Here is a 26,484-nt window from a genome sequence, read left to right on the forward strand (position 1 = left end):
TGGTTCCATCAATCAATCCATCATTCTGATGTTTTATCTGTCAGTCCACCTGTCCGTTCATCCATCCATCCATCTATTATCTGTCATTCCATCCATCTATCCATCCATCCATCAGTCTATCCATCCAGTCATTAATCCATGCACTCATCCATTGTTCCATCCATCCATGGTTCCAACACTTTATCTGTCGTTCTGTCTGTCTGTTCATCCATCATTCTGTCGCTTTGTCATTCCGTCCATCCATTCATGGTTCTATTAATCCATCCATCGTTCTAACATTTTACCTGTCGTTCCAACTGTCCATTCATCCATCCATCCATCATTCTATCATTTCATCTGCCATTGCGTCCATCCATCCATCCATGCATCCATCCATCCATTGTTCCATCCATCCATGCGTCCATCCATCCATTGTTCCATCCATCCATGCGCCCATAATTTCATCCATCGTTCCAGCATTTTATCTGTCGTTTTATCTGTGATTACTCTTTCTAGTTCTGTCTGCCTGCTGTTCCACATTTATCCATGTTATGTTCATTACTGAGTAATTTTCATAATTGCTATTTTTGAGATCATGCAGGTCTTCAAAATGATGGTTGTGTAACTAACAGTCCAGTCTCCTCAGACTGCTCATATGTCTGTCCATTTTGTGGAACAGATGGATATGATACAGTGAGCACAACATGTATTCCATTTTTTTCTTTCTGTTTACTTTAATGCAAGTCACTTTTGATGCACAATGCAATTGTAACCGTCACACAGCTGGAATTGTTTTATAATGTTAATATGACATCAAAACAGCAGGCATGATGTACAAGATACATTTTTAAAGAGCATGCATGCTGCTACCTAAAATCAGACCACCATAACATACAGTATAAGGATGGGTTTTTTTCCTTATGGCTGCTCATATATCTTCCACCACAAATACATCACATACAAAGGTTATCTGTCTTTTTCTCTTTTTCAGACTACAAGAACTGATGTATAAAACTCAATTAGGAACTTTTTGCACGTTTGACGTGTTTTACTTAATGTTATGATAGACTGAAAGAATTTGAATACCGTGTGCGAAGTGTATGGGCTAGTTTTATGATACTTTTATGGCCTTTTTTGAAGTTTAAAACCAGCTCCCATTGAAAATGGTAATCAGTACTTTTGTATTTCACAGAAGAAAGAAAATCAAAGAGGTTTGGAACAACACAAGGGTGAGTAAATAATGACAAAATATTCATTTTTAGGTGACCGTTAAACGCCCTTTATATGTCAGTCCTGTCATCGCTTATTGAATTGAAAACCGATACATAAGAGCACCATCTTTCTTTCACTGTGCACCAGTCAGAGGTTAATGGGCCAGTTGTTCATCCATAAACTGCACCTATGAGAGTTTAAACTACTCTTCTTCTCACCTGTGGACAGAGAGACAGATTATGTGGAGTCAGAGAGAGAGATTGTAAGTTTGTCACCATTTTTTGTTATCAAGAGGACTCGCTCCTGAAGTCCCATTAAGACAAATGGATCTCTCAAGGAGCCGTCTGTCAGGCGTGAAGTGCTGGAAAGCAGAGCAATAACTCAACACTAACTCACTGTGGGATAGGGAACTGACATCTGACCGCCGGCCTGCCAATCTCTCGGTCAGTGTAACGGACAGCACATATGCCATTTACATGTCACGTTAACACCAGTGTGCCGGCTATGGGTTTCATTATGCGCCATTAGACCAAATGACATGCATTATGAGCAGTGCTGAATGCATCGTGGGAAGACTTGGGTGTTTTTTGGATGCCATCAGATGTGTTAGCAGATTTGGGATGGACTGTTATGGAATGTGCCGGCAGTGATGGGTGTTTTATGAGCATTGATGGGAATGTTAATGTGCTGTGTTTCCATTTTTGGATATATTATGAGCTCTGCAGACTATATTAAGAAATATGAGGTGTTATGGGCTGTGTTATATGTTCACAGTGAGAGTACATTTAAGGTCACGTTAGATGGGTAAAATGAGTTTACAATAGGAAATGTGTGTGCAGTATTGTGCATTTTGCTAGATATATATATATTCATGTTATTTCTAGGAAGCAAATGCGTTCTGTAGGATGGATTGTCTGACATGGGTCATTAGATTTATGATTATGAATACTGTGGAAAGTAATTTATTAGACGCATAATGGATATTTATAATGGAATTCATAGATTATGATATGGATTACATATCCATATGTATATATAATGAATCTTATGATGTGCCTTTGTGGTTCATTAACAGTCATAATAAATATAATATGGGGAAAGTGTAATTCTGTAATTTATAAAACGTGTGGAAATTTGTGTTGGATAAACATTAGGCAAAGTAAAGTATATAACTAAATGAGAAAGTATGGAATATTTTGGATTGTGTTGGATATAGAGGCTAATTGTAAAATTAAGGGAGCATGTAGGGAGTTCATAAAATAAATATCTTTTTCTATATCCCTCCTGGTTGAATGACCTGCCCAACTCAATCAGAGCAGCCGAGTCCTTAGCCATCTTCAAGAATCGCCTAAAAACACATCTCTTCCATCTTTATTTGACCCTCTAACTCTAGCACTCTTTATTTTAATTCTATTCTTTAAAAAAGACTTGCCTTTTAGACATAGCTTTTCTAATCTTTTTGTAATGTATCTATTTGTTTTCTTTTTATTTATTATACAATTATCAAAAGCAAAAAAGGCTTCTAACACTAGCTTGCTCTATTCTTTTCTGTTCTATCTGTTTTCTTTGTATTCATTATATAATTTAAAAAAGAGAACTTGCTGCGTGTACTGTGTTAGGCTAACTGAGACTTGTTATAGCACTTGCATATCATTGCTCTTTTGTTGATTTAGTTTGCTTCCATTGTCCTCATTTGTTTAATCGCTTTGGATAAAAGCGTCTGCTAAATGACTACATGTAAATGTAAATATCATTTTAGTATGGCAGTAATTTGATTAGATACATCAGATGGTAATAATGCCTATAAAATAGTGTATTTATGTGGTGGTCTAATGTAATGGAATGGATATACAGATGAAGTATATTGCATTATATATTTTGAGAATTATTGGGAATATAATGGACAATGTTGGATGCACTTTTTCACTTTTTAAAAGTTTGAGGACAGTACGATTTTTAAATATGTTTCTGAAAAAAGTCTCATGTAATTTTGTGAAATATTATTACAATTTAAAATAAATGTTTTCAATTTGAATATATTTTAAGATGTAATATGTTGCTGTGATGCAAAGCTGAATTTTCAGCATCATCACTCCAGTCTCCAGTGTCACATGATCCTTCAGGAATCACTCTAATATGCTGATTTGATGCTCAAGAAGCGTTTCTTTTCTTTGATTAATAGAAAGCTCATAACAGCATTGTATTTTAAATTTTTAATGTTATTAGTTTTTATTATAAATGTCTTTACAGTCACTTTTGATCAATTTAATGCATCCTTGCTGAATATTAATGCATTTTTTAAGAAAATGTTACTAACTTTTTTTTAATGATATTAGTTAAGGTGAAGCATATAATGGGAAATGTGGGAAATATTACGGACAGTGCTCAATATGTATTGGTTGGATGATGTTTATGGGAGGCGTAGGCTATGTTATGGACTGTGTTGGGTATATATTGATTAAGTTGATATGTTATGAGAAGTGTGGGGAGTTTTATGAGATGTGTTGGATATATTTTGAGTAAAAGCGAGTGTATTGTGGGAGTGTGTGGTGTATTTTGGGCTGTGCCATGTTCCATTGGTTGGGGCTGTCAGAGGCACATGGATGGCAATGCTGACTCAGGCTTTCTCTTTCTGTTGGTCTGTCCGTGATTTGATGATGGAAGGCATTCATCGCATTCTTTACACACACACACACACACACACACACACAAACACGGATTCACAAACCGTATTAATTCACTCTCTCACACGCGCACACACAATATTCATGTGTTTGTGTATATTGAAAGCTGAAGTCAGCAGTATGTGGAGTGACTGCGCTCAGCTTTATGACTGCAGCGAATAAGTTCATATTTATAAATCACATCAATGCCACGCCTGAGAGAATAAACAGACCCTGTTTACACAGCCCTGCTTTCATTGTCGTTACACTGTAAACCTGTGGAACCCCAGTCATCAAACATATTTATCACCTTTAACTCAGACAGTATAACAAACACAGTGTTTTGAGCCATACATAACTTTGAATTACCAGATTATTGGTTGGGTTTTGACCACCCCTATTGCCGTTCTGAAATGACATGAATTCCTTTCCTTTTGCTGAGTCGGGAATGAATAAGCACGTGTTGCACTATGGGTAATGTAGTCGTAATTGAAACCTCCTGTAATATATTACAGCAGTAGAAAAAAATAAATGCCAAAACTTTACTCACCCTCAGGCCATTCAAGATGAAGATGAGTTTGTTTCTTCATCAGAACAGATTTGGAGGCATTTAGCATTACAACACTTGCTCACCAATGGATCCTCTGCAGTGAATGGGTGCCGTCAGAATGAGAGTTCAAACAGCTGATAAAAACATCACAATAACCTACAAGTAGTCCACACGACTCCAGTCCATCAGTTAACATCTTCTAAAGTGAAAAGCTGTATTTTTGTAAGAGTCAAAACCTTCCTTAAGTAGTTTTTAAGTTCAAACCATCACTTCTGGTCCTTAATCCATAATAAAACTGATTCAGGTTGAGAAATTTTTCACTGGAGAAAGCTATTTTATGGAAAGAGGACTGGTATTTAAACAAAGGTTTGAAGATAAAAATGGCTTAATTATTAGTTTGTTTATTACAACATACAGCTTTTCACTTTAGAAGATGTTAACTGATGGACTGGAGTGGTTTTGATTATTGTGATGTTTTTATCAGCTGTTTGGACTTTCATTCTGACGGCACCCATTCACTGCAGAGCATCCATTGGTGAAGTAATTCTGTTTTAATAAAGAAGTGCAATGTGAGTCACTTTGGATAAAAGTGTCTGCAAAATGCATAATTGTGAATGTTAATAGGTGGGGGATGAAAAGCTGTAAATAAAACAGATTATTGGAGCACGCTTTAGAAAATTATGAAATTTATGAAAATTAAGAAAATATGCACCAGTTCTGAAAATAACAACTCTGACTTCAGACTAGACATCAAGAGGGATGTGAAAACACAGCTGATAGTGTCATAGAGGTGTTTCAGCTCCAGTGCTTTAATTACAGATAGCAGTCGTAGCAGATTAAGTTTCATTATTGTGTGAGGTTTAGCCGTGTGTGTTTAAGTGTATCTGCTTCACAAGTCAAGCAGTCTCACTCTTAATATCTGTTGTTTTGGTTCAGGCTGCTGTTCTGGAGTGTTTAAAGGGATAGTTCACACTATAATTTGTCATCATTTACTCAAAAAGGATAAATGTTTTCATAATGTGCTCTCATAATGTGTCTGGTACCATGATTGAATATGCAAGTCAGTGTTATTTTAGTATAATTGAGTTACTATATTAGTTATTTTTTGAATATTTTAAATTAGTTTTTATTTTTGTACTTTTCATTTTCAAATTAAAGTTTTAGTAATTGTTTTTGTGCTTGTCATTTTAATTAATTATTTTTATTTATTAATTCCTATTTTCATTTTTAAGTTGAACATTCTTTAGCATTTAGCAAGACATGTTTTTCTTTTTTTTCTGTTAACATTTAATTTAATTAAAAACTATTTTTTTGTGGTTTTAATTACCTATAATAACTCTAAAAATATTTGAGAGCTGCAGCTGCGCTTCTAGCGAATAAATTCTCATAAATTTTAGTGTTTCTCACACAAAGTACATATGGCTTCAGAAGACTTTGAATATTGTGCATAGCTCAAATGAACTACTTCTGTTTTTCCCTGTTTTTTTGTTTGTGTGTGTGTGTGTGTGTGTGTGTGTGTGTGTTTGGTCTTTTCCTGAGGATTGACTGGTCACTATGTCTTCAGTGTATTGAGAGAAGCAATTCAAAACGTCTCCTTTTTGTTCCATACAAGAAGGAAACAATTTTCATTTGCAGGTGAATTATCGCTTTAATATAATTTGAGCAAGATTAGCCTTTAATGATCCAAGAGACTCAAACTATTCAGGGTTTTTAGGTTTCTGATTATATATTCTCACATAGTGTCTTAGAAAGCTAAACTAGCGTGCTAATAAAACTTGTATTGTACATTATGAATATTGTTGGCTCTGTGATAAATTGCTTATGCTCTTTGGATACAAGTGTCTACTAAATGAATGCATGTAAATGCTAATGTAGTGTTATCAAGCTTTGTTGTCAAGAAGGAAAATACCAAGTTCTTTCTGTCCTTTTCTGTTTTATATTTTATACTCAAACCTCCACTGCAATTGAATTGCTTGATTCAGCTGAAACATTTATCTTCTAGGCTGTTTGCATAACTCTGTGTGTGTGTCAGCACATGACAGTATGCAGCGCTATGTCAAATGACTAACAGAGGCAGACAAAGAGAAAACCGCTCATGACAATGGCTTCTGTGACAGCATCACGTGAAGTATGCAGGGTTCATGTGGATTTGAATGGGGCTGTTTTACTCCTACTCTGTGTGTGTGTGTGTGTGTGTGCATGTATGTAATTGTTTTCACTGATGAAAAAATATATATATTTTGTGAAACTGGCATCTTTGACCATCAATGTGGCCTAGATTGTATTTTTTGAAAAGGTAATGCACATTTGAGGGAACTAAAAATTGGTCTCAATTACTGCATATTTGTTTTCTTGAGTGCACAGAAAAGAGTTCACACAACTCATTTGGTAAACACATGTATGTATATGTATGTATATACATATATGTATAAACACATAAATATATATATTGTCAGTCCTCTGTCATGTGTGTCATGTGTTCCTGCCTCATGTTTCCTTATTTGGTTGGTTTCCTGTCCTTGTTTAATGTGATTATTAGTTAATTCTGTTCCAGCTGTGTTTGTGTAATTAACCTGTGTATTTAAGTTCCTGCCTGTTCAGTTTCGTGTCGCCTGGGCTACTCGTTACTCCCCGGTGTTCCTGTCTGTGTTTACCTTGCCTTGTCTTGCCCTGCCCTGCCTTGCCTTGATGTCTACATTAAAGACTGTTCATTTGAGTTTACTCCTCGTCTGCGTGTTCCTAGTTCCTCCCTGCTGTGTGCACCGTGACATATATATATATATATATATATATATATATATATATTAGTATGTAGCCTACCGTTAAAACGTTTGGGGTCGATACGCATTTGAAAAAAGTATCTCATGCTCACCAAGGCTGCATTTATTTGATCAAAAATATTATTACAATATAAAATAACTTTTTTTTTTTTGTAATTTTAATATATTTTGAAATGTAATGTATTCCTGTGATGCAAATCTGAATTTTCAGCATCATTACTCCAAGCTTCAGTGTCACATGATGATATGCTGATTTGTTGCTCAAGAAGCTTTTATTATTATTATCATTTTTTTTATCATGCTGCTTCATGATTTTGTGGAAACGATGATATCTATCTTTTTTCAGATATTTTAATATCTGTTATATATTATATATATTTTTAGATATTGTGATATAGATATTGAATATAAAGTTCAAAAGAACAGCACTTATTTGAAATATTTTTGTTACATTATAAATGTCTTTTGAACAATTTTAATACATCCTTTTAGTTTTTTAGTTTTTAATGCAATAATAATTTAATTAGTGCTGTCAAACGATTAATCGCATTCAAAATAAAAGTTTTTGTTTACATAATATATGAATGCATACTGTGTTTATTTATTATGTAAATACACACATCTGGTATATATTTTTTAAATATTTAAATTTTTATACATTGATATATTTATATTATTATATTATATATATATATATATATATATATATATATATATATATATATATATATATATATATATATATATATTTCATATATAAACATAACATATTTTTCTTAAATATATACATGCATGTGTTTGTATTTATATATACATAATAAATATACACAGTACACACTCATATATTATGTAAACAACTTTTATTTTGGATGCGATTAATCGCGATTAATTGTTTGACAGCACTAAATTTAATACATCCTTTTTAAAATGATAAATATACTGTTTAATTGTAAAAATGCACCTGTTAGGGTTATGGAATGGAAAATGTTCCCGTTTCAGATAGTGACGTGAACGTTTGAGAGACTCAGTGAGTGTAAAGCTCATTATAGCAGTAGAACATGAGCTGTTAAGGTGAGTGATGTGTTGCCGTTAGGTAACCCTAGCAACACAACTCATCTTTTGAAAATTAAGAGGAGCTAAATTATGGTCATGAATCAGGAATGTCTGTGCATATGCGTGTAGTTCACACACACACACACACACACACACACACACACAGCCAGCCCTAATACTACCAATGCATCCCATCACAGGAGTTAATATGTAATTTGTTATTTATGCATCTGGCTCTGAACTTAATTACATACACATTCAAACTGCGTCTCTAAACTCTTTGTAATACATATATGACCTTACATGCATTAGACCATGTAAATTCACTGAATTATTCAGGTAATTTGGTGTGGTGTATTAGCACTTTTGTCTACAAGGTCAGTGCTTTTTCAGAAATTGTGGATGTCATGCACGTGATTGCATTTCATCATATACACTACTGTTCAAAAGTAAGAAGTAAGAAATTGTCCACCTAAAAATAAACAATTGCTGATTATTTACTCACCCTCAGTGCATTCAAGATGTAGATGAGTTTGTTTCTTTATTGGAACAGGTTTGGAGAAATGTAACATTGCATCACTTGCTCACCTGTGGATGAGAGCCGTCAGTTGTCTCATCACAGATCAAGCAAAAACACTGTTTACAGCAAAAACAGTCCGAAACATTTCTAAATAAATATATTGGTGAATGTGAAAGGATAACAGGGAATGGACTTATTCACTGGAGGAAGCATTATTTTGGATTATGGACTATTATCTTGGCATTAATCGACAGTTGTTTTTCACTTTAAAAGGCGTTATTTGCTTAAAAGGATTATTGTGATGTTTTAATTAGCTGTTTGTAATCCTCATTCTGACGGCACCCATTCACTATGGAGAATCCATTGATGAGCAAGTGATTTAATGCTATTTTTTCTAATATGTTCTGATGAAGAAACAACCTCAGCTACATCTTGGATGGCATGAGGGAACAAATGATCATTTTTGGGTGAACTATTACTTTAGTACTTCTGTTCCACAAGGATGCATTAAATTGATCAAATGTGACAGTAAAGACTTTTACATTGTTACAAAAAATTCTATTTCAAATAAATGCAGTTCCTTTTGAAATTTTCTATCCTTGTTCTGTGCTTTTCCTGTCCTTTCCATCCTTCTCGTCATGATCCCTCTCATCCGTTTTCCCTGTTCTATCACTTCTTCTCTATCATGTATGGCTCTATCATGTTCCTGCATATTTCATACTGACACGCATATAAACCCCAAAACGGTGGGTTAGGCTCTTAAATAATATACAGTAGACCTCTGCCTTAAAGCGGCCTCTTTTCCTGTGATAGAAGGGTTTGTATAGAGGGAGTGTAGCTGTGAATATGACTTCTTTGACCAGAGTGGTTGCGGCCCCACTCTGTGTGGGTCACTTAGTTTAGTGGTGTGGCAAAAATCGCCCTGCGGGCACTGACACTGCCCTAACCCAGATTCAGTGGTATGCAAAGTACAACCCAGCCGGGCTCTGGGGGAAGGGAACTACATCTGTACGCTCAGGCATAACTTGCATTCATAGTGTTATGCACTAATGCGCTGTTGGAGATGAGTGTTCACTGACTAGCGATGTCAATGCAGTCATTTATGTTTTGGGATGGCCCTTTCAGTGTCAATTTTCACTTTTTGCCCTGGATTTTCTGGGAGATTTTGAAAAGCAGATATTGGTTTGAAAAGAACCAAGAGAGGAGCAGTTTCAGGTTCACTGGACAGCAAAATGTTGTTTATTAATAATTATTGGTTGCTTTTAACTGCAGGGGGCGCAACTGAGCGCATCAGTCAGGTTTGTGTTTTATAAATAAAAATCTCATTCATTTATGAATTTGTACTGTAGAAAATGAGATTTGGAATGAATCTGCCGTATTTTCTGAAACCATTATTCAGTGGTATATTCCTTTTAGTTCAACTTCATGAAAAAATGTGAGATAAAGACAGTGTTCAAAGTCCTAAGCCCTGCCCATTTTCATGCAAATTGTCATTTTATAGCCTTATTCTATTTCTGTGGTCAGGTTAAACAAAATGTAATGTATTTCTACACAAGTGTGGTCTTCCACTATCTTTGGCGCAAACATTTGGCGTGACTCTGGAAGCTCCAGATGTTCAAATTGTTTCTTGAAAGCCAATGAGATTTAATTGCCTTTCATTTAATATCTGCTGCTGGTTTGTCCCTTCGCTTTTGGCATCAACATATTTCGCTCAGATTTCTTGACTAATGGCTTCCCTTGAGATGATCAGGTTAAACGCAAGTTCTTCCATTTGCAATTATTTTTCAACATACAATTACAGATAAACAGTTTAATTGCTCTTCCTTGTGTTAATATGCAAAATCCTTGAAGTGTGACGTGAGGTTCTGGTTTTATTGTTGATATTTCATAGAGTGAATTTTGTGTTCTATGTCTACTTACGCATCTGTTTAGTATAATTATATCATAGAAGTTAGTCATCTCATCATGCCATTTGCATGTGTGTTGACAGTCATGTGTCCTGACGAGTAAATGCTGTATATTGTGGAGTCTTGTCACAGTTAATTTCTCATATGTCACCTAATTGACTCATAAAATTGAGTTAAGAGTTGTAACTAACTAGGCAATAAGCTAGACACAGGATACTGCATTAGCTATTGATTATCTATATATATATATAACTTTTTTTTTTTTTTTTTTTTTTTACTTTATATAAAAAAAGGCGTTGGAATTATTATATTTCATTGAACATGCATTAGCGGCATCACCTTATTCCACTGTTGAAACTCAATTTTTCCAAGTTGAGTTGTTGTGAACTATGAATAATGGCAGAAGCAAATTGTTGTTCATCATAATGAGCTGTAATTTTGGATGTTGACTGTACAGTTTTGTTTAGTACATTATGTGTACTGTTGATGAAGAATAGCAATATTGCTTGCCAAAATTGCTTGGCTCTTTATTTTGTTGCACTAGTGCTAAACCACTTGTAATTTTTTGTTGGAAAGTACAAAAGAGAAAATAAATATTAAAATATCAAAACACATCTAATTTATTCTGTCTTTAAATATCCGGAACATGCATCACATTATAATGATTTCCTCATAAGTAGAAACTGACTTGGAAGTCTGAGACTCAGGAGACTCAGAATAAAGGATCTTCTATCGTTCGAAGTTGTACATTATAGGTTCAGCAAAAAATATTTTCTTATACACCATTTTTCACTGTATAGGGAATATTGTGAAGGCAATATTGTTCTTAGGAATTTAAAAAGTTCTTAATGTGAAAATATTTTTTAAAAATTAGTTTGTAATTAATGTTTCTTGAGCAGTAAATCAGCATATTAGAATCATTTCTGAAGGATCGTGTGACACTTAAGACTGGAGTAATGATGCATGAATATTCAGCATTGCATCATAGAAATAAATTACATTTTAAAATATATTCAAATAGAAAACAACTATTTTAAATTGTAATAAGATGTCACAATATTACTGTTTTTCTGAACAAATAAATGCAGCCTTGGTGGACACGAGACTTCTTTCAAAACCATTAAAATTCTTGCAGAACCCAAATGTTTTTATGCTATTGAATATTCGGCTGAACTAAATCTTGAATTAAATCTTACATTATCTGTGTATGAATATCTTATTGCTGTCTTCTTTAGCAGTGGTTGAAGCAGTCATAGAAAGCCCTCACATGGTTGTCAGCAGCAGTCTCTCTCATATTACTCACAGTCCTGCGTTCTCTTTAGATCTGAATTCTGAGTTCATCTGCTCCTGCCTAAGGGACGGTGCCGTACACATGCTCAGAATGCCAGCATGTGGCCTGGCATTGTAAAGCCTGAATGAGTGAGATCCCCGTTTTGAAATGGTGCCATGGCTTGGATGGTGATCCTCACATCTGGAGATCATCTCTAAGCTTCCATCCAGTCCAAAAAAACAGTGTCAGAACAGTCCAGTATCTGCACAGATACAGCCATATAGATGGGCATACAACATTGGAAAATGATCCAAACAAAAGCATTGCATTAATGTTCTTATATGGTCTTGTTTTTGTTGTTTTTTATTAAATGTAATTGACTTGTAGGTTAGATAGCAGTTGGTTTAATTATACCAATACAGTTAATTGTGTCTGGTTGCATTGGCAAAAAACCCCGCACGACTGATTCAGAACAACTAAGTTGATTGTTTTCGGAGACAATAATGTCGATTTAGGCAATGAAAAAGATACATGATGGGAATTTGAGTTTGGAGCACTCGAGAATAAAAAGATGCCCCCTTTCTCGTTTCCACTGCAGCTGCAATCACTTTGATATTTGTTTGTGCTTTAATTGTCCTGAAATGTTAAGCAATAGGTTCATTTTGCAGTCTTGAAACGTTCATTGATTTTGCAGTTTTGCTTGTAAAAAATGTTCTCTGCGCTTTACTTGAGGGCTGCTGTTGTATTACAGATTCCAGTCTGATGTATTTCGTCATTTCATTGTGTTACACTCGACAATATTCATCTACATAATGCAGGAAATGCTTCGTTGATGCAACCGAGCGGCTGTGAAGGTGTATGTGTTTGTTTCAGGCTCTCTTTCTCTGAGCTGTAGATGGCCTATATATGTCACATCTGTTTCAGACTGACCAAGAGCTCTCCAGAGACAACTGCTTGACTGCATGCTGGATATGTATCAATATATCATTTCATAAATAGACTTGATTAAAAAAGAAAAAACTTTTAATGTATGACCTCCGTGATTTACACTAATTATGTGATTAATTCAGAGAGAAAGAGAGGGAACTGAAATTGGTACACGATGCAGACCAGAACTTGCATCACCCGCCGCAAGCATCTGACTTCAATAGTTTTGTCCCAAATGATGTGATACTACACACAGTAAATACACACTACACACTCTGTACTCGGCCATACGTGACCCTGGAGCACAAAACCAGTCTTAAGTCGCTGGGGTATATTTGTAGCAATAGCCAAAAATACACTGTATGGGTCAAAATTATAGATTTTTCTTTTATGCCAAAAATAATTAGGATATTAAGTAAAGATCATGTTCCATTAAGATATTTTGTAAATGTTCTACTGTAAATATATCAAAACTTAATTTTTGATTAGTAATATGAATTGCTAAGAACTTAATTTGGACAACTTTAAAGGTGATTTTCTCAATATTTAGATTTGTTTTGCACCCAGATTCCAGATTTTTAAATAGTTGTATCTCGGCCAAATATTGTCCTATCATAACACACCATACATCAATTGGAAGCTTATTTATTCAACTTTCAGATTATGTATAAATCTAAATTTTGAAAAATTGACCCTTATGACTGGTTTTGTGGTCCAGGGTCTCACATGTGTATGAAGTTTAAGCTCAATCAACAGCGTTAACCACAAATAATAATTATGTATGTATTTATTATTTGTATATTACTTGAGTTTTTAGGTGTCATTTTGCCAAGGCAACTTTATTTTTTTCAGTAACACTTTAGTTTGAGGGCCAATTCTCAAATTTGCCTCAATAAACTCATAATTTGCTGGTTATTAATAGATAGTAAGGTAGTCCTTAAGAGATCTAAAATATGGTCACGCAGAATAAGGCATCAATATGTGCTTTATAAGTAATAATAAACAGCTAATATGATATTAATATGAATGCTAATAGTAATAAGCAAGTTTTAATAGTAATAAGCAAGTTCCATGTTATTACATTTTAAAATGTAATTTATTTCTTTGATGCAAAGCTGAATTTTCAGCATCATTACTCCAGCGTTCAGTGTCACATGATACTTCAGATATCATTCTAATATGCTGATTTGATCATGAAACATGAAACATTTCCTATTATTATCAGCATTTAAAACCATTCAAAAGAACAGCATTTGTTTGAAATAGAGATCTTTTGCAACATTATAAATATTTTTACTGTCACTTTTATTTATTACATCCTTGATTGTTTCCAGAAAATATTACTGACTCCAAACTTTTGAATGGTTGTGGATGTAAAACAACTATTGCAACATCTTGGGTTTTTATGCAGCTAGTAAAATACGAACCCATCATGCACCATTGGCAGACTTGTAACTTTCATTATCCATAATATTGTTCAACTACTGTTAAGATATGAACCATCCAGCTAATGTAATTGAGTCAGGTTTCAGTGCAAGCGAGGCAGTACTCTAGCTGAAAATCTGTGGAAATATTATTCAGTATGTGGAGGGGAAAAAAGAGAAAGACAGAGAGAAACCGAGAGCTGTAATATTATATTATGATTTGTTCTTCTCATAGCAGAAAAGCTGTTTGGTTTTCCACCATCCAATGAGATTACGAGCATCAAATAACCACTAGAGATTTTACGGTCGACTCACACACAAACACACAACTCTCTCTCTTTCTCTCTGTCTCTCTCTTTACCAACAATTCTTTTGTATCCCATCTCCATAACAACAGCCTGAGTGGCCGAGAGCGAGAGAGGACAGAGAGAGTGAGTTTCTAATATTCACCGCATGGAAAGGCGGAGCTGCGGAGAGCATGTGTGAGTGTGTGTGTTAGAGACGGAGATGCTCAGATGGTAGTGTGCCGGGGTGGAATCAGGGCGGTGTGATGACTTGAAGCACATCAGAGTAGATGAAGAAGCAGGAGATCAGCTAACGCCACACATGGTGAGAAACCCACACCTTTTACTTGATTTTGGCAGGGGACAGGTGTGAGAGAGAGAGTGAGAGTGTGTGTGTGTGTGTGTGTGTGTGTATGCACGTGTGAATGTGTGTGTGTGTGTGTTTGTTTGTGTGTGTTTGGCCAGCCTCGATCTTCTGAGGGTTTTATGTAACAGGCTGCAAGACTAGAGATGGTAAGATAGAGCTACATTAATGTCATACTATATGTTGTGCTCAGTGGCATATACTGGACTTATTTATATATTTATTGCACTTAAATAGCATTTTGAGCTCTGGTGTAGCATTTACATTATACTACGAACACCAAACCAACAATTTAATACTACATTTTTTTGTTGTTGTTTAAATTAGCTTGCTATTTTTAGAAAATTTTTCGAAAATAAATTTTATTACAAGTTTTTAAATGTTATATTGCTTCAATATTATAATTGTAGTAATGCTGTGTTTTTGTTGTTAATATTTAACTGTTATTTAGTATTATTAATGCACAGAAAAAAATTAATGGTGAAAATAATTATAAAGAAATGGAAAATAGCTTTAAATTAAATGTCATTTTTTAGAGAAAAAATGATTTCTTGTAAAACATACTACAGCAATTTTTGTTTTATTTCCAACTTAACATATTATTTTTAAAACAACTTCAAAGTCTCAATCAGTTTACAAATATTATAACTATGTAGTTTTTTGTTACTACTAACAGTTTTTTAACTTATTAATAGGTACCTTTTATTTGGATGATTAGTTAAGAGGCCAATAAAAACTGACTATCACAGATGATCATTTCAGGTTTATTTAGATTCAGATGTGACAAACAGTGACATTGTCTGAGTCTGTGAGTTGTTTATTCTGTTTACTCCAACCATTTCCACTAGTTTGACCCATTCAGACCTGATTTGTGGAACGGATTTGAACAGTGTAGGCAGGTATTGTCATGTTGACAGAGTAATCAGCCTGCCATAGTGATGTGGAGGCACTGCTTCCTCTCACATTACTTTTTGTTTGCGTTTTGCCAGTAACTCACAACCACATTCATGACATGTACAGTCCTTTGTTTTCTGTACAATGAACCCCAACATTCTTCAAATATCTTTTGTGTATTAGCTGTAAAGTTATTTAAATTGTCCTTGTGGTTATACCATTCAGAGGTGGACTTACTGGTGTGTTTGGGATCATTGTCCTGCTGCATAACCTAAGTGCGCTTGAGCTTGAAGTCACAAACTGATGGTTGGACATTCTCCTTCAGGATTTTCTGGTAGAGTGCAGAATTCATGGTTCCATCAATTTTGGCAAGTCGTCCTGGTCCTGAAGCTGCAAAGCAGCCCCAGACCATCACACTACCACCACCATGTTTGACTGTTGGTATGATGTTCTTTTTATGAAATGCTGTGTTGGTTTACGCCAGATATAACGGACCTTCCAGAAAGTTCAACTTTTGTCTCATCAGTCCACAGAATATTTGCCCAGAAGTCTTGGGGATAATTAAGATATTGTTTGGCAAATGTGAGACGAGCCTTTGTGTTCTTTTTGGTCAGCAGTGGCTTTTGTCTTGGAACTCTTCCTTGGATGCCGTTTTTGCCCAGTGTCTTTCTTATTGTTGAATCATGAACACTGACCTTAATTGAGGCAAGTGAGGCCTGCAGTTCTTTAGATGTTGTTCTGGGTTCTTTTATGACCTCCTGGATGAGTCGTCTTTGAGCTCTTGGAGTCATTTTGGTAGGCCAGCCACTCCTGGGATGGTTCACCACTGTTACAAGTTTTCTCCCTTTGTGGATTTTGTGTGGAATGCGATGATCATGCGCATCTCGTCATTAAAGCCGGTTCCATGATTAGCGGTAAATCTCCATCACCTGTTTTCAAATGGCACGGCATTTAATACACAGAGCCGTAGATCACTGACAAGCTATGCAATATCGCGTTCATTATTGCAGATGAATCACCTTCGATAATGAACGCGATATTGCATAGTTTGTCAGTGATCTATGGCTCTGTGTATTAAATGCCACTCCATTTGAAAACAGGTGATGGAGATTTCCCTCTAATCACGGAACCAGCTTCACTGCTCATGACAATCACGTTCGCTATATATATCGCCCAGCCCTAGCTCTGACCGTGGTTCACTGGAGTCCCAAAGCCTTAGAAATTGCTTTATAACCCTTTCCAGACTGATACATGTCAACTATTTTGTTTCTCATCTGTTCTTGAATTTCTTTAGATAGCGGCATGATGTGTTGCTCTTTAAGCATGCTTCACTTTGTCAGACAGGTTCTATTTAATGATTTCTTGATTCAACAGGTCTGGTAGTAATCAGGCTTGGGTTTGGCTAGTGAAATTTAACTCCGCTTTCTAAAATAATGTGGTTAATCACAGTTCTTTCATGATTTAACAGGAGGGGGCAATTAACTTTTCATGTATAGGGCCAGGTATATGGAGGACCAAGAGTGCCACTTAAAAATACAATGAAGAATCAATTTATTGATTTAATAATTCAAACATAAAAATGTATATAAATAAATAATTTTTAAATGGACAAATTATTCAAGCGACGCAAAATGTCAGGGGAATCTAAACTTGTTTGGAGAGGGATTGTGGATGATTTGTTAGTTTTAGCTAATTTCTGCGATAGAAAGTCTCCTCTCAGTTATCGGGCTGGCGCAAAAATGCGGCATTGGCATCTCGCAGCGGCACTTCTGGCTGCATCTCCAGCAGCACGGACTTTCTTCACTGGCTAATTACATAATTCGATGTAATACTTTTTTATTTTAAAAACTACATTTCAACAAAATAACATTATATACCACAGGACTGTCATTTGCAAGCATTTATCATAAAGTTTGTTATTAAAGTTAGTCTATGTTTGAATATTTTCCAAAGGCAAACAGTTCTGCTCTTTCTCACAGTACTTTGTAAGTTCAATAATTCATTCAAAGTAATGTTTGCAGGGCTATAGTAAAAACAATAGTAATACAAGCTTTACAGCTTGCCAATGTGTTATATTTAAATGTCCTATTTAAATGTTAAACATCGTTTTATTTAAAACACATCGGACGTTTTTACTCAGTTGGTTACTGTGATAGTGCTTCAAAGCTTTCTCTAGTTTAAATTTACTGCTACAATACACGTAGGAAATAAATGTTTTCATGTCGATATAAAGTGGTTGCATACTGTTAAAACTGATTGTGGTAGTGAGATCTTTTGTAGAACTGTCGGCTGTATAGAACAGTGTCAAGCGAATGTCCGGCGAATATTGAACCTAAAACTAAAACTAACGCTGAAAATGTTGTGTGTATATGTATGTATGTGTGTATATGTTCAGTTACTACAGAAATGAGTTTCTGATATGCTGCACAAAGCTGATTGTGGCATCTCGTAGAGGCACTTCACACGGCATCTCCGGTAGATGTCGATGTTTGTAGCACCTGTCACTGGCCAGTTAGGCTACATAAATTCCATGTAATATTTTCACTTTAAAACCTACATTTCAACAAAATAATATTATATATACCACAGGACTGTCATTATAATAACAATTTATAGGCTATCACAAGACTGTAATTTGTAAACATTTATAATAGGCTTAAATTTTGTATGAGTTAGGAGCTTTTGATGCTTCTACATCAGAGAAAGCTGAAACTGCTGCGCACGCGTGTGCATGTGCGTGTATAGCCTATATATCCAGCAATAAGTGTGTCAATATCACAGTCATGTTTCAGTGCAAAATGAATAGCTAAATAATAAAAATATTGTATTAAATTCAGTGTTGGTAAAATTACTTCCAAAATGTAATGCATTATATATTAGTTGCTATCTTTTGAAAGTAATTAGGTACAATATTACTGTCTCTGAATTGTAATGCGTTACACTACTTTGAGTTACTGTCACCAAAATATCCACAGAAGTAGGCTATGACATTCTAAGTATGCCTAGTTTATTGCTGCTCATTATAGGCTACATCTAGAGGGTGATGTGGCAGGCAGTGTTGGGCTAGTTACTCAAATAATGTAATATATTATATTAATAAAAGTAATATTGTTACTTATTATTTTCTGGCAATTATTTATTTTCTTAATTAGTTACACTACTAGTTACATTACTTTTTCTCTACACCCCATAGAAGTTGTAACTGTGTATCTTCCACATAAAATTCTTCTAGAATGTTACTAACATATTTCTGCCTCATCATTTGACAAAAATCCACGTTGGATCGCAGTCAGAAGTTATTACAAACACTCAATAGTGTTCTAATGTAATCTACGTTTTAAAACATGAATTAAATAATTATAAAATATGAAAAGAGTTTTAAAGTTGTCTATGTATTTATACATTAAAAAACAACTTTTTAAATGTATTGTTTCATTAAGCTCGATTTAAAAACTCAAATTAAATAAACATCTTTAAATATGTCTATTAATTTGTCCATTTAAAAATTATTTATTTATATACGTTTTTATGTTTGAATTATTAAATCAATAAATTGATTCTTCATTTTATTTTTAAGTGGCACTCCTGGTCCTCCATACAGGTAGGTTTGGACAGCTTTTTTCTCTTAATAAAGGAAATCATAATTTTAAAAAACTGCATTTTGTATTTATTTGCATTATGTTTGTGTAATATTAAAAAGCGTTTGATCTGAATCTTTTAAGTGTGACAAATATGCCAAAAATAAATAAAAAAACAGGAATGGGGAAAAAAACATTGGAGATTGGTCACTAGGGGGTTTAAAAAAAACTAAAGTTGCTAAAGTGATTTGAAAAGTCGCTAAGTTGGCAACATTGTCAGCATCTCCATCCATTTCCATTTCTACTACTACAGGCTTGGCCATGGGTCAAACAGAAAATGTGCACTGAGTTAATCGCGCGTTAATAAAATTAGTGCTGTTAAAATGAATGTGCGCGTTAATGCGTTAATTTTGACAGCCCTAAAAAAAAAATTATATATGTATAAAATGTATATATTATGTGTGAGTGTGTGTGTGTGTGTGTGTGTGGGGGGGTAGTTTTCATTCTTACATGATAATGGTTTGTGTGACAGGTCATGAAAAGATACTGTGAAGTTTTTGGGTGAAAGAAACCAGCTATAGCTTCCATTTGATTTTCTCTTCAAAGTAGACTCTCTTGTGAAAATGTTGTTCATTGCTTTTTGAAATCATATGTTATATGATATTAAACAATGAATTGTGGATCAGGATTGCAGCATCAACAGATTTTCTAATATATTTATTAAGGCTTTCTTCTGTGTATCTCCAAAAATATAAAATTAAGTCCTTTCTGTGGAGTTTTATTCCATCTCTGTTTCTTCCGCTTGGGAAAACTCGCCTGTTTTTGCTTTTATCCTTCTTTTGCATTATTCAACTTGCCTCACATCTCTCGCCGTCTCTTTTCTCTCGTTTTTCTCATTCCCTCAGGCTAACTTGAAGAAGTTTATGGATTATGTTCAGCAAAGGAACGTTGAGAAGGTATCAAAGTTTCTGGAGAAAGGGCTCGACCCAAACTTCCACGACCCAGAGACCGGAGGTAAGCGACACCACCTTTCCCAAAAAGTAAATTCACTAACATTTTCCAAATACCCAACTGTGTGTGTGTGTGTGTGTGCGTACATGTTGACTTTGCTCGGTACTGTTAAATTGGTGCCATGACCCGATCTCTCAGCGTTTATCTCTTGGCTCTGGGTCAGTCAACAGCAGCTGAATTTTAACTGAAGCACTCTTGTATGCTGTACGGTAATAGTGGGTATCCATTTGAACCATATTTGTGTGGTTGCTCGGTTTGATGATCTTTTTTGCCCCCTTAAAAGATGGTAATAATGTTGTTAAAAATGTGGAAAGGTTGGTTTCAAATAATTTATTATTTATGTGTACGCTTCGTTGTTTTAGAATTTTTTTCCCTAATACTGCTACTTTTATCATCATAGCATGCATTAAAAAAAACATTATTTTTGGTTTTGTTTGAAATGAGAAGTAACGAGAAATAATTAAAGAAAGTGCATATATATTAGTAGTAATGTATTTTAGATTTTTACATCATGATCTGAGAGTATTTTTGTTAGAGTTTTGCTGAATTTTAATTCATTAGTCATCAATTTATTTTATTTTAGGGTAATTCACTACTAGCTAACTTGCATTAACATATTTTATCTAAATTCAACTTCTCAAAAAATGTAATTGGCAAAAATGCACATTATTTTGCTAAATCCACTTGAAGGTTGATCAAAACCATGATCAGATCAGATGTGTTAAAGGCTTTAAAATAAAATTTACCCCTATGTGTTCAGGAATCATTTTCAGTCAATAATTTTGACAGAAATTTGACCACCTGTCACTTTTGATCACTTCAGTACTTAAACATTGAGAACTTAAATATCCTCATTTCAGTTTTCAATTAGAGTGACAGATTGTTCTGCATGAATGACTAGTGCAATCACGTCTGACCTCTCCCAGTGCATGCTGGGAAGATAAGATCACCTTCTATGCAAATTTCCTCATACTTATTCAGATTTATTCATGCGTTTGTTTGGAACTGGTTAGAACTGACCTCTGGCCATGGTGACGGGCAGGAATTGAAGACTTTGTGTTTGTATACACACATGTAATTGTTACAGATAGAGCAGCCGTGACCTCCAGGTTGTGCAGCATCTCACAGTCAGTGTTAAACTGTCTGGAGACAGAAGATGAACAATTTGATCACAGTCCATGTATCCTTGATATTTGAAACAAAGAAAGAAAGAGATCGGAAGAGAAAGATGGAATCAAAATACAATAGGTTTAAAAAGACACTTCACCCAAATATGAAAATTGTGTTGTCATATTGTTTCAAACCTGTGGCTCTATTTATTTTGTGGAACATAAAATTATATGTTTTTGCAAACTTTTTCAGGGACCATCAAGCTCCAAAAGCACCTTTAAGAAAAAAATTAAAATAAAATCTTGACAGTCCCTGCAGTTGTTTTTTAAAAAAGAGCAGCGTGAACATTCTTCAAAACATCTCCTACTTTATTTCATGGAAGACAGCAAGTCTTTTGTTAAAGCATTCCTATAAAACGGGTCAGAAATGCACCAAAAATGTCAACTGTTGTTTCTCTGTGCTCAGAATGTCCATTGACAATGGCGTCGCAGTTGGAAGGTTGTGCAGAGCTCATAAAGGTTCTGAAGAATGGAGGAGCTCACCTGGATTTCAGGACCAGAGAGGGAATAACTGCCCTTCACAAAGCAGTCCGCACCAAGAACCACACGGCACTTATTGTGAGTAATGCACACACTTGTCCTGCCGACAATAGGAGGGAACATGGGGTTCTCAAACATACTTGAAAGAGACATCAGAGGTGTGTGTGTCTGTCCAGACATGAGTCATTGAGTGGCACAAAGATGAAAAGCGTTCATTGACACCGGGCTTTATAAAAGCTTGCTGTGTTTTCTAATGATCAGAGCAGATCTTTTGCTGGAGCAGAGGACTCATACACATCTGATGTGTCATCAGAAGTTCAACTGAAAGAGGCATATCAGTGTTGTTTTTATATGTCAATGACGTATTGATCACAACATAAGGATAGAGAGAGGCTACCAGTGTAGTTGTTACAATGTGGTATCTCAGTAACCGTAACATTTTAATTAAATCAGCATTGTTTTTATGTTGGTTTTTCGAAAAACTAATTCATAACCCTATTTTTACTATCACGCTATGCACAGTGCTGCTTGAATGTTTGTGAACCCCTTGCAGAATCTGTGAAAATGTGAGTAATTTTAACAAAATAAGAGAGATCATACAAAATGTATGTTACTTTTATTTAGTACTGTCCTGAGTAAGATATTTTACATAAAAGATGATTACATTTAGTCCACAAGACAAAAAATAGCTGAAATTATTAAAATAACCCCATTCAAAAGTATTAAGAACCAATGAATGGGGTTATTTTAATAATTTCAGCAATCTTTTTGTCTTTCTGGTTCTTGAATATGATTGGTTGACATTGGAACTCCAACCGATTAACCGTTTGTATCACTCCACTTACAGTATTTCTCATAGCAAGTGTCATGGCAGATGCCCAAATCCAAAAAAAAGTTTTGTATCACGGAGTGTAGTTTTAAGAGGTTTTTTAAGGCGTTTTAAGAGGTTTTTCTAAGGCGAAAATGTACTTGTTTAGACTTCAGATATGTGGTTATGTTTCAAATTTACGACCAAATCACAGCCGTGCTGATATACAGCCATATCGCACTGCTACTCGTGTGATATTGCTCATATATACACAGTACACACACATATAAAGAGTTCATTTGCAAAAACAGATAACTCCGTTTTTAATTCTCAGAAATCACGTTTTTTCATTGTGCATTCCAATTAATCTCAATCAAACTGCAGTTGGGTTATTTTGACTAGGTTAAAAAATAACTTTAAAAAAACAGCTAACTAACACAATAAGTCAATCTGTCAAAACAGTCATCTGTTTTTGCAAATAAACTCTTCATATACAGTCAAACCTAAATTTATTGAGATACCTTCAACATTTCTCACATTATAACAGTTTATTCACTATAGTGTAGAAAATGGTAATAAAATATGACAAGATTTCAGAGTTAAACTGTGTCAGCACAAATTCATTCTTGATAATGTCAGATAACTTTGATAGAAAGCCATGTAATGAATTAGGTTGAATAGCTGTCAGCTGTTAAATTTAAGTACACAAATACCAATTTAGGTCAACCAATTACCAAGCCATGCATAATTTTGTTCAGTCTGTGGTGTAAAAAGGTCTAAAATAAAAATAAAAATGTCTACAGATACAAAAATTTACTGAAAAATCACAAACCTACCCTGAGATAATGAGATATATTCGCTGAAGTAAAACTTGTGACAACTAACCCCAGTCTTCCAATCCCAACTGTTTAAGTCAGTTCTTCAACTGTCATTATTTTCCTCCAGGTCTGTCTTTCTCTACATATTTATGTCTGACGTGCAGGTGGGGGTTTAGCTTGATGTCAGACCTCACCCTTTTCCACACTGTTCCTGTTATTCATTATACAATACCTTTTGAATGTGAACTCATGAAACGAGTCTTGAATGACTTGTCATGGCTAATAAATCGGCTTGGCCGTTGCAGTGTAGTCTCAGTCTCAGATAGCACACCCACAGTCCATTCACTGATCGCCTAATGCATATTGCATTACAGAACCGGTAGGAGCTAGCAGAAAATCTTCAAGGATAAGCTGCAAAGTGCTCCAGACGTAATGCCAATAGTCTAAAGTCTTACTCGACTGGTAAGGTTGTAGGTTCAATCCCCACAAGATTGATCCTTGAACTTTCACCACCATGCCCTTGAGCAAGACACAAAAAGATATGCCATATGCTATTTTTTTTATGGAATAACATGCAGAACATGTCGTAATACTTGACAGATATCACTGAAATAGTCTCAGTGACAGCCTAAGGCTCTTTGAAAAGTAAAAAAGAATCTGACTGTGGGGCGCTGCAGCCAAACTTTGAAGCACTCTTGGTCTGTCAGTTTTCAACATCGGGTTTGCTGACTTGTTTATTAAGGGCAGTGTTTCAGAGAAAAGAGGCAGGCTAATTGATTGCTGTAATTGAGAGAAGCGAACATGACTTGTGTGTGCAGACGCTGCTGGATCTGGGCGCTTCTCCGGATTACAAGGACAGCCGTGGCCTGACTCCTCTGTATCACAGCTCTATGGTGGGGGGCGACCCGTACTGCTGCGAGCTCCTGCTGCATGATCACGCTCAGGTGGGCTGCATGGACGAGAACGGCTGGCAGGAGATTCACCAGGTAACACACTTGTTTTAACATGTTCATGTTCTCAAAGGTTAATGAATCAAATGCCAAAGTTATACTGCAAAGGTGGCATAGATGCACTTCTGAAATGGCATTTACACAAACTGTGTTCAGAGATGCTAAAAATGCATTTCCACAGCAATTACAAATGCATGCTTTGATACTAAGGGCTGAGGTGGGTCAGAGCAGGTATAATTTAGTCTGGTTTTAATGGCATAAAAATAGATAATAAGGCATAGAGTAGCCTTAACTCGACTGTGCAAAGACGCCTTAAGCTGCAAAAATGGGCCATTCGGAAAATATCATGGTACATTTGGTAAATGTCACATTTATATATACACTACTGATGTTTGGGGTCAGTATAGTTTTTTGTTTTCTTTCTTTTTTACAAGAAATTAATACTTTAATTTAGCAAAGAGGCATTGAATTTATCAAAATTGACATTTTTAATGTTACAGAATTCTGAAAAACAACATGTCATCGCCTCCACCAAAATAATAAGCAGCACAACTGTTTTTAACATTTTTAACATTGATCATAATAATAAATGTTTCTTGAGCAGCAAATTAGCATTTTAGAATGATTTCTGAAAGCTCATGTGACTGGAGTGGCTTTGCATCACAGGATCAAATTATATATTCAGATATATTCAAATTGACAATTGTAATAATATTTCACAATATTACTGTATTTTTGATCAAATAAATGCAGCCTTGGTGAACATAAGAGACACCTTTCAAAAACAGCAAAAAATCTTACCAACCCCGAACTTTTGAAAGGTACTGTAAAAACATATTCGGTAGCAGCTAGTCTATGTTGAGGTCAGCCAATCATAACTGAGATCATTTACATACAGTCTTAGTCTTAAAGCAGTGTGGGTCTTCTCAGGGTCACAGAGACCAAATTACGACTGTTTTTGATTCAAGAAATTATACGAACATTATAAGTGGACTTCAGGGGAAATAATTCTACAACTAAATAGAGCACACACACTCACACAGTTGACTTACAATCAGCTGACCCTGTGGATTACTGTGGGGTAATACAGTGGGAGATTGTCTTGCAGGGGATTTTTCGCCATCTCTATCCATGTTCTGGAGGCTAGCCAGGCACACACACTTACTTCTAAACTATTTCTCTCAGTTAGCAGCCTCTGTTGCATGACATTTGCATTCATGACATCCGACCTTTTCAGAAACTTGAAAAGGGTGAGAGAGAGAGAATATCAGAGAGAGACGGAAGTATCCATACTTGTGTTTTAACCTCCACATGGGATCTAAAATTAATCGCCAATTGTCAAATATAAGTTAAAATTGGCTTTGGCAAGTAAATAAGACTGATTTGCTCACCAGTTATCTGGCGACTTTATTAGGACATTTTGTATAGAATTATTTATACCATCTTATAAACATATCAATATTGGTGTTAATGTTAATGCTAATAATAATAATGATAATTTCATATATATTTTACACATATTATTGTATGAACATTAATTAGTATTAATACTGGTGAAGTTAATATAATTACTCTCAGTGAACAAATATTATTATTATTATTATTATGTAATATAGAATTAATATTACTGCGTGTGTGTGTGTATATAATATATATATATATATATATATATATATATATAAGCAATTATAGTTGTATATTAATATTGATAATATAACATTAATATTGGTGTAAACTTTGCAGATAATAATAACTATTATTGTTGTTGTTATTATTATTATTAATTTATGTACTATGTCATTAATACATCCACTTCCTCCCTTGCCTCTTGTCTTCTCTGGCT

At 34.9% G+C, this 26,484-nt stretch overlaps 1 protein-coding gene across 4 annotated transcripts in view; it reads left to right on the plus strand.

The window, feature by feature from the left end:
* The window catches only part of LOC306842961 (SH3 and multiple ankyrin repeat domains protein 3-like), a 258,820-nt gene that overhangs the window by 117,031 nt on the left and 115,305 nt on the right, over positions 1-26,484 (plus strand). For all 4 annotated transcript variants that reach the window (XR_013781799.1, XR_013781800.1, XM_079374195.1 and 1 more), the window contains exons 5-7: positions 20,311-20,419; positions 21,992-22,143; positions 24,510-24,677. Coding sequence is in view for 2 of the 4 variants with exons in the window: in XM_079374195.1 (XP_079230321.1) it covers positions 20,311-20,419; positions 21,992-22,143; positions 24,510-24,677 (429 nt within the window). In the remaining 2 variants the exon portion in view is untranslated. The remainder of the gene's footprint in view (positions 1-20,310; positions 20,420-21,991; positions 22,144-24,509; positions 24,678-26,484) is intronic.

The sequence above is a fragment of the Barbus barbus genome, assembly GCF_936440315.1.
Source record: "Barbus barbus genome assembly, chromosome: 23".
Lineage (NCBI taxonomy): Eukaryota > Metazoa > Chordata > Actinopteri > Cypriniformes > Cyprinidae > Barbus > Barbus barbus.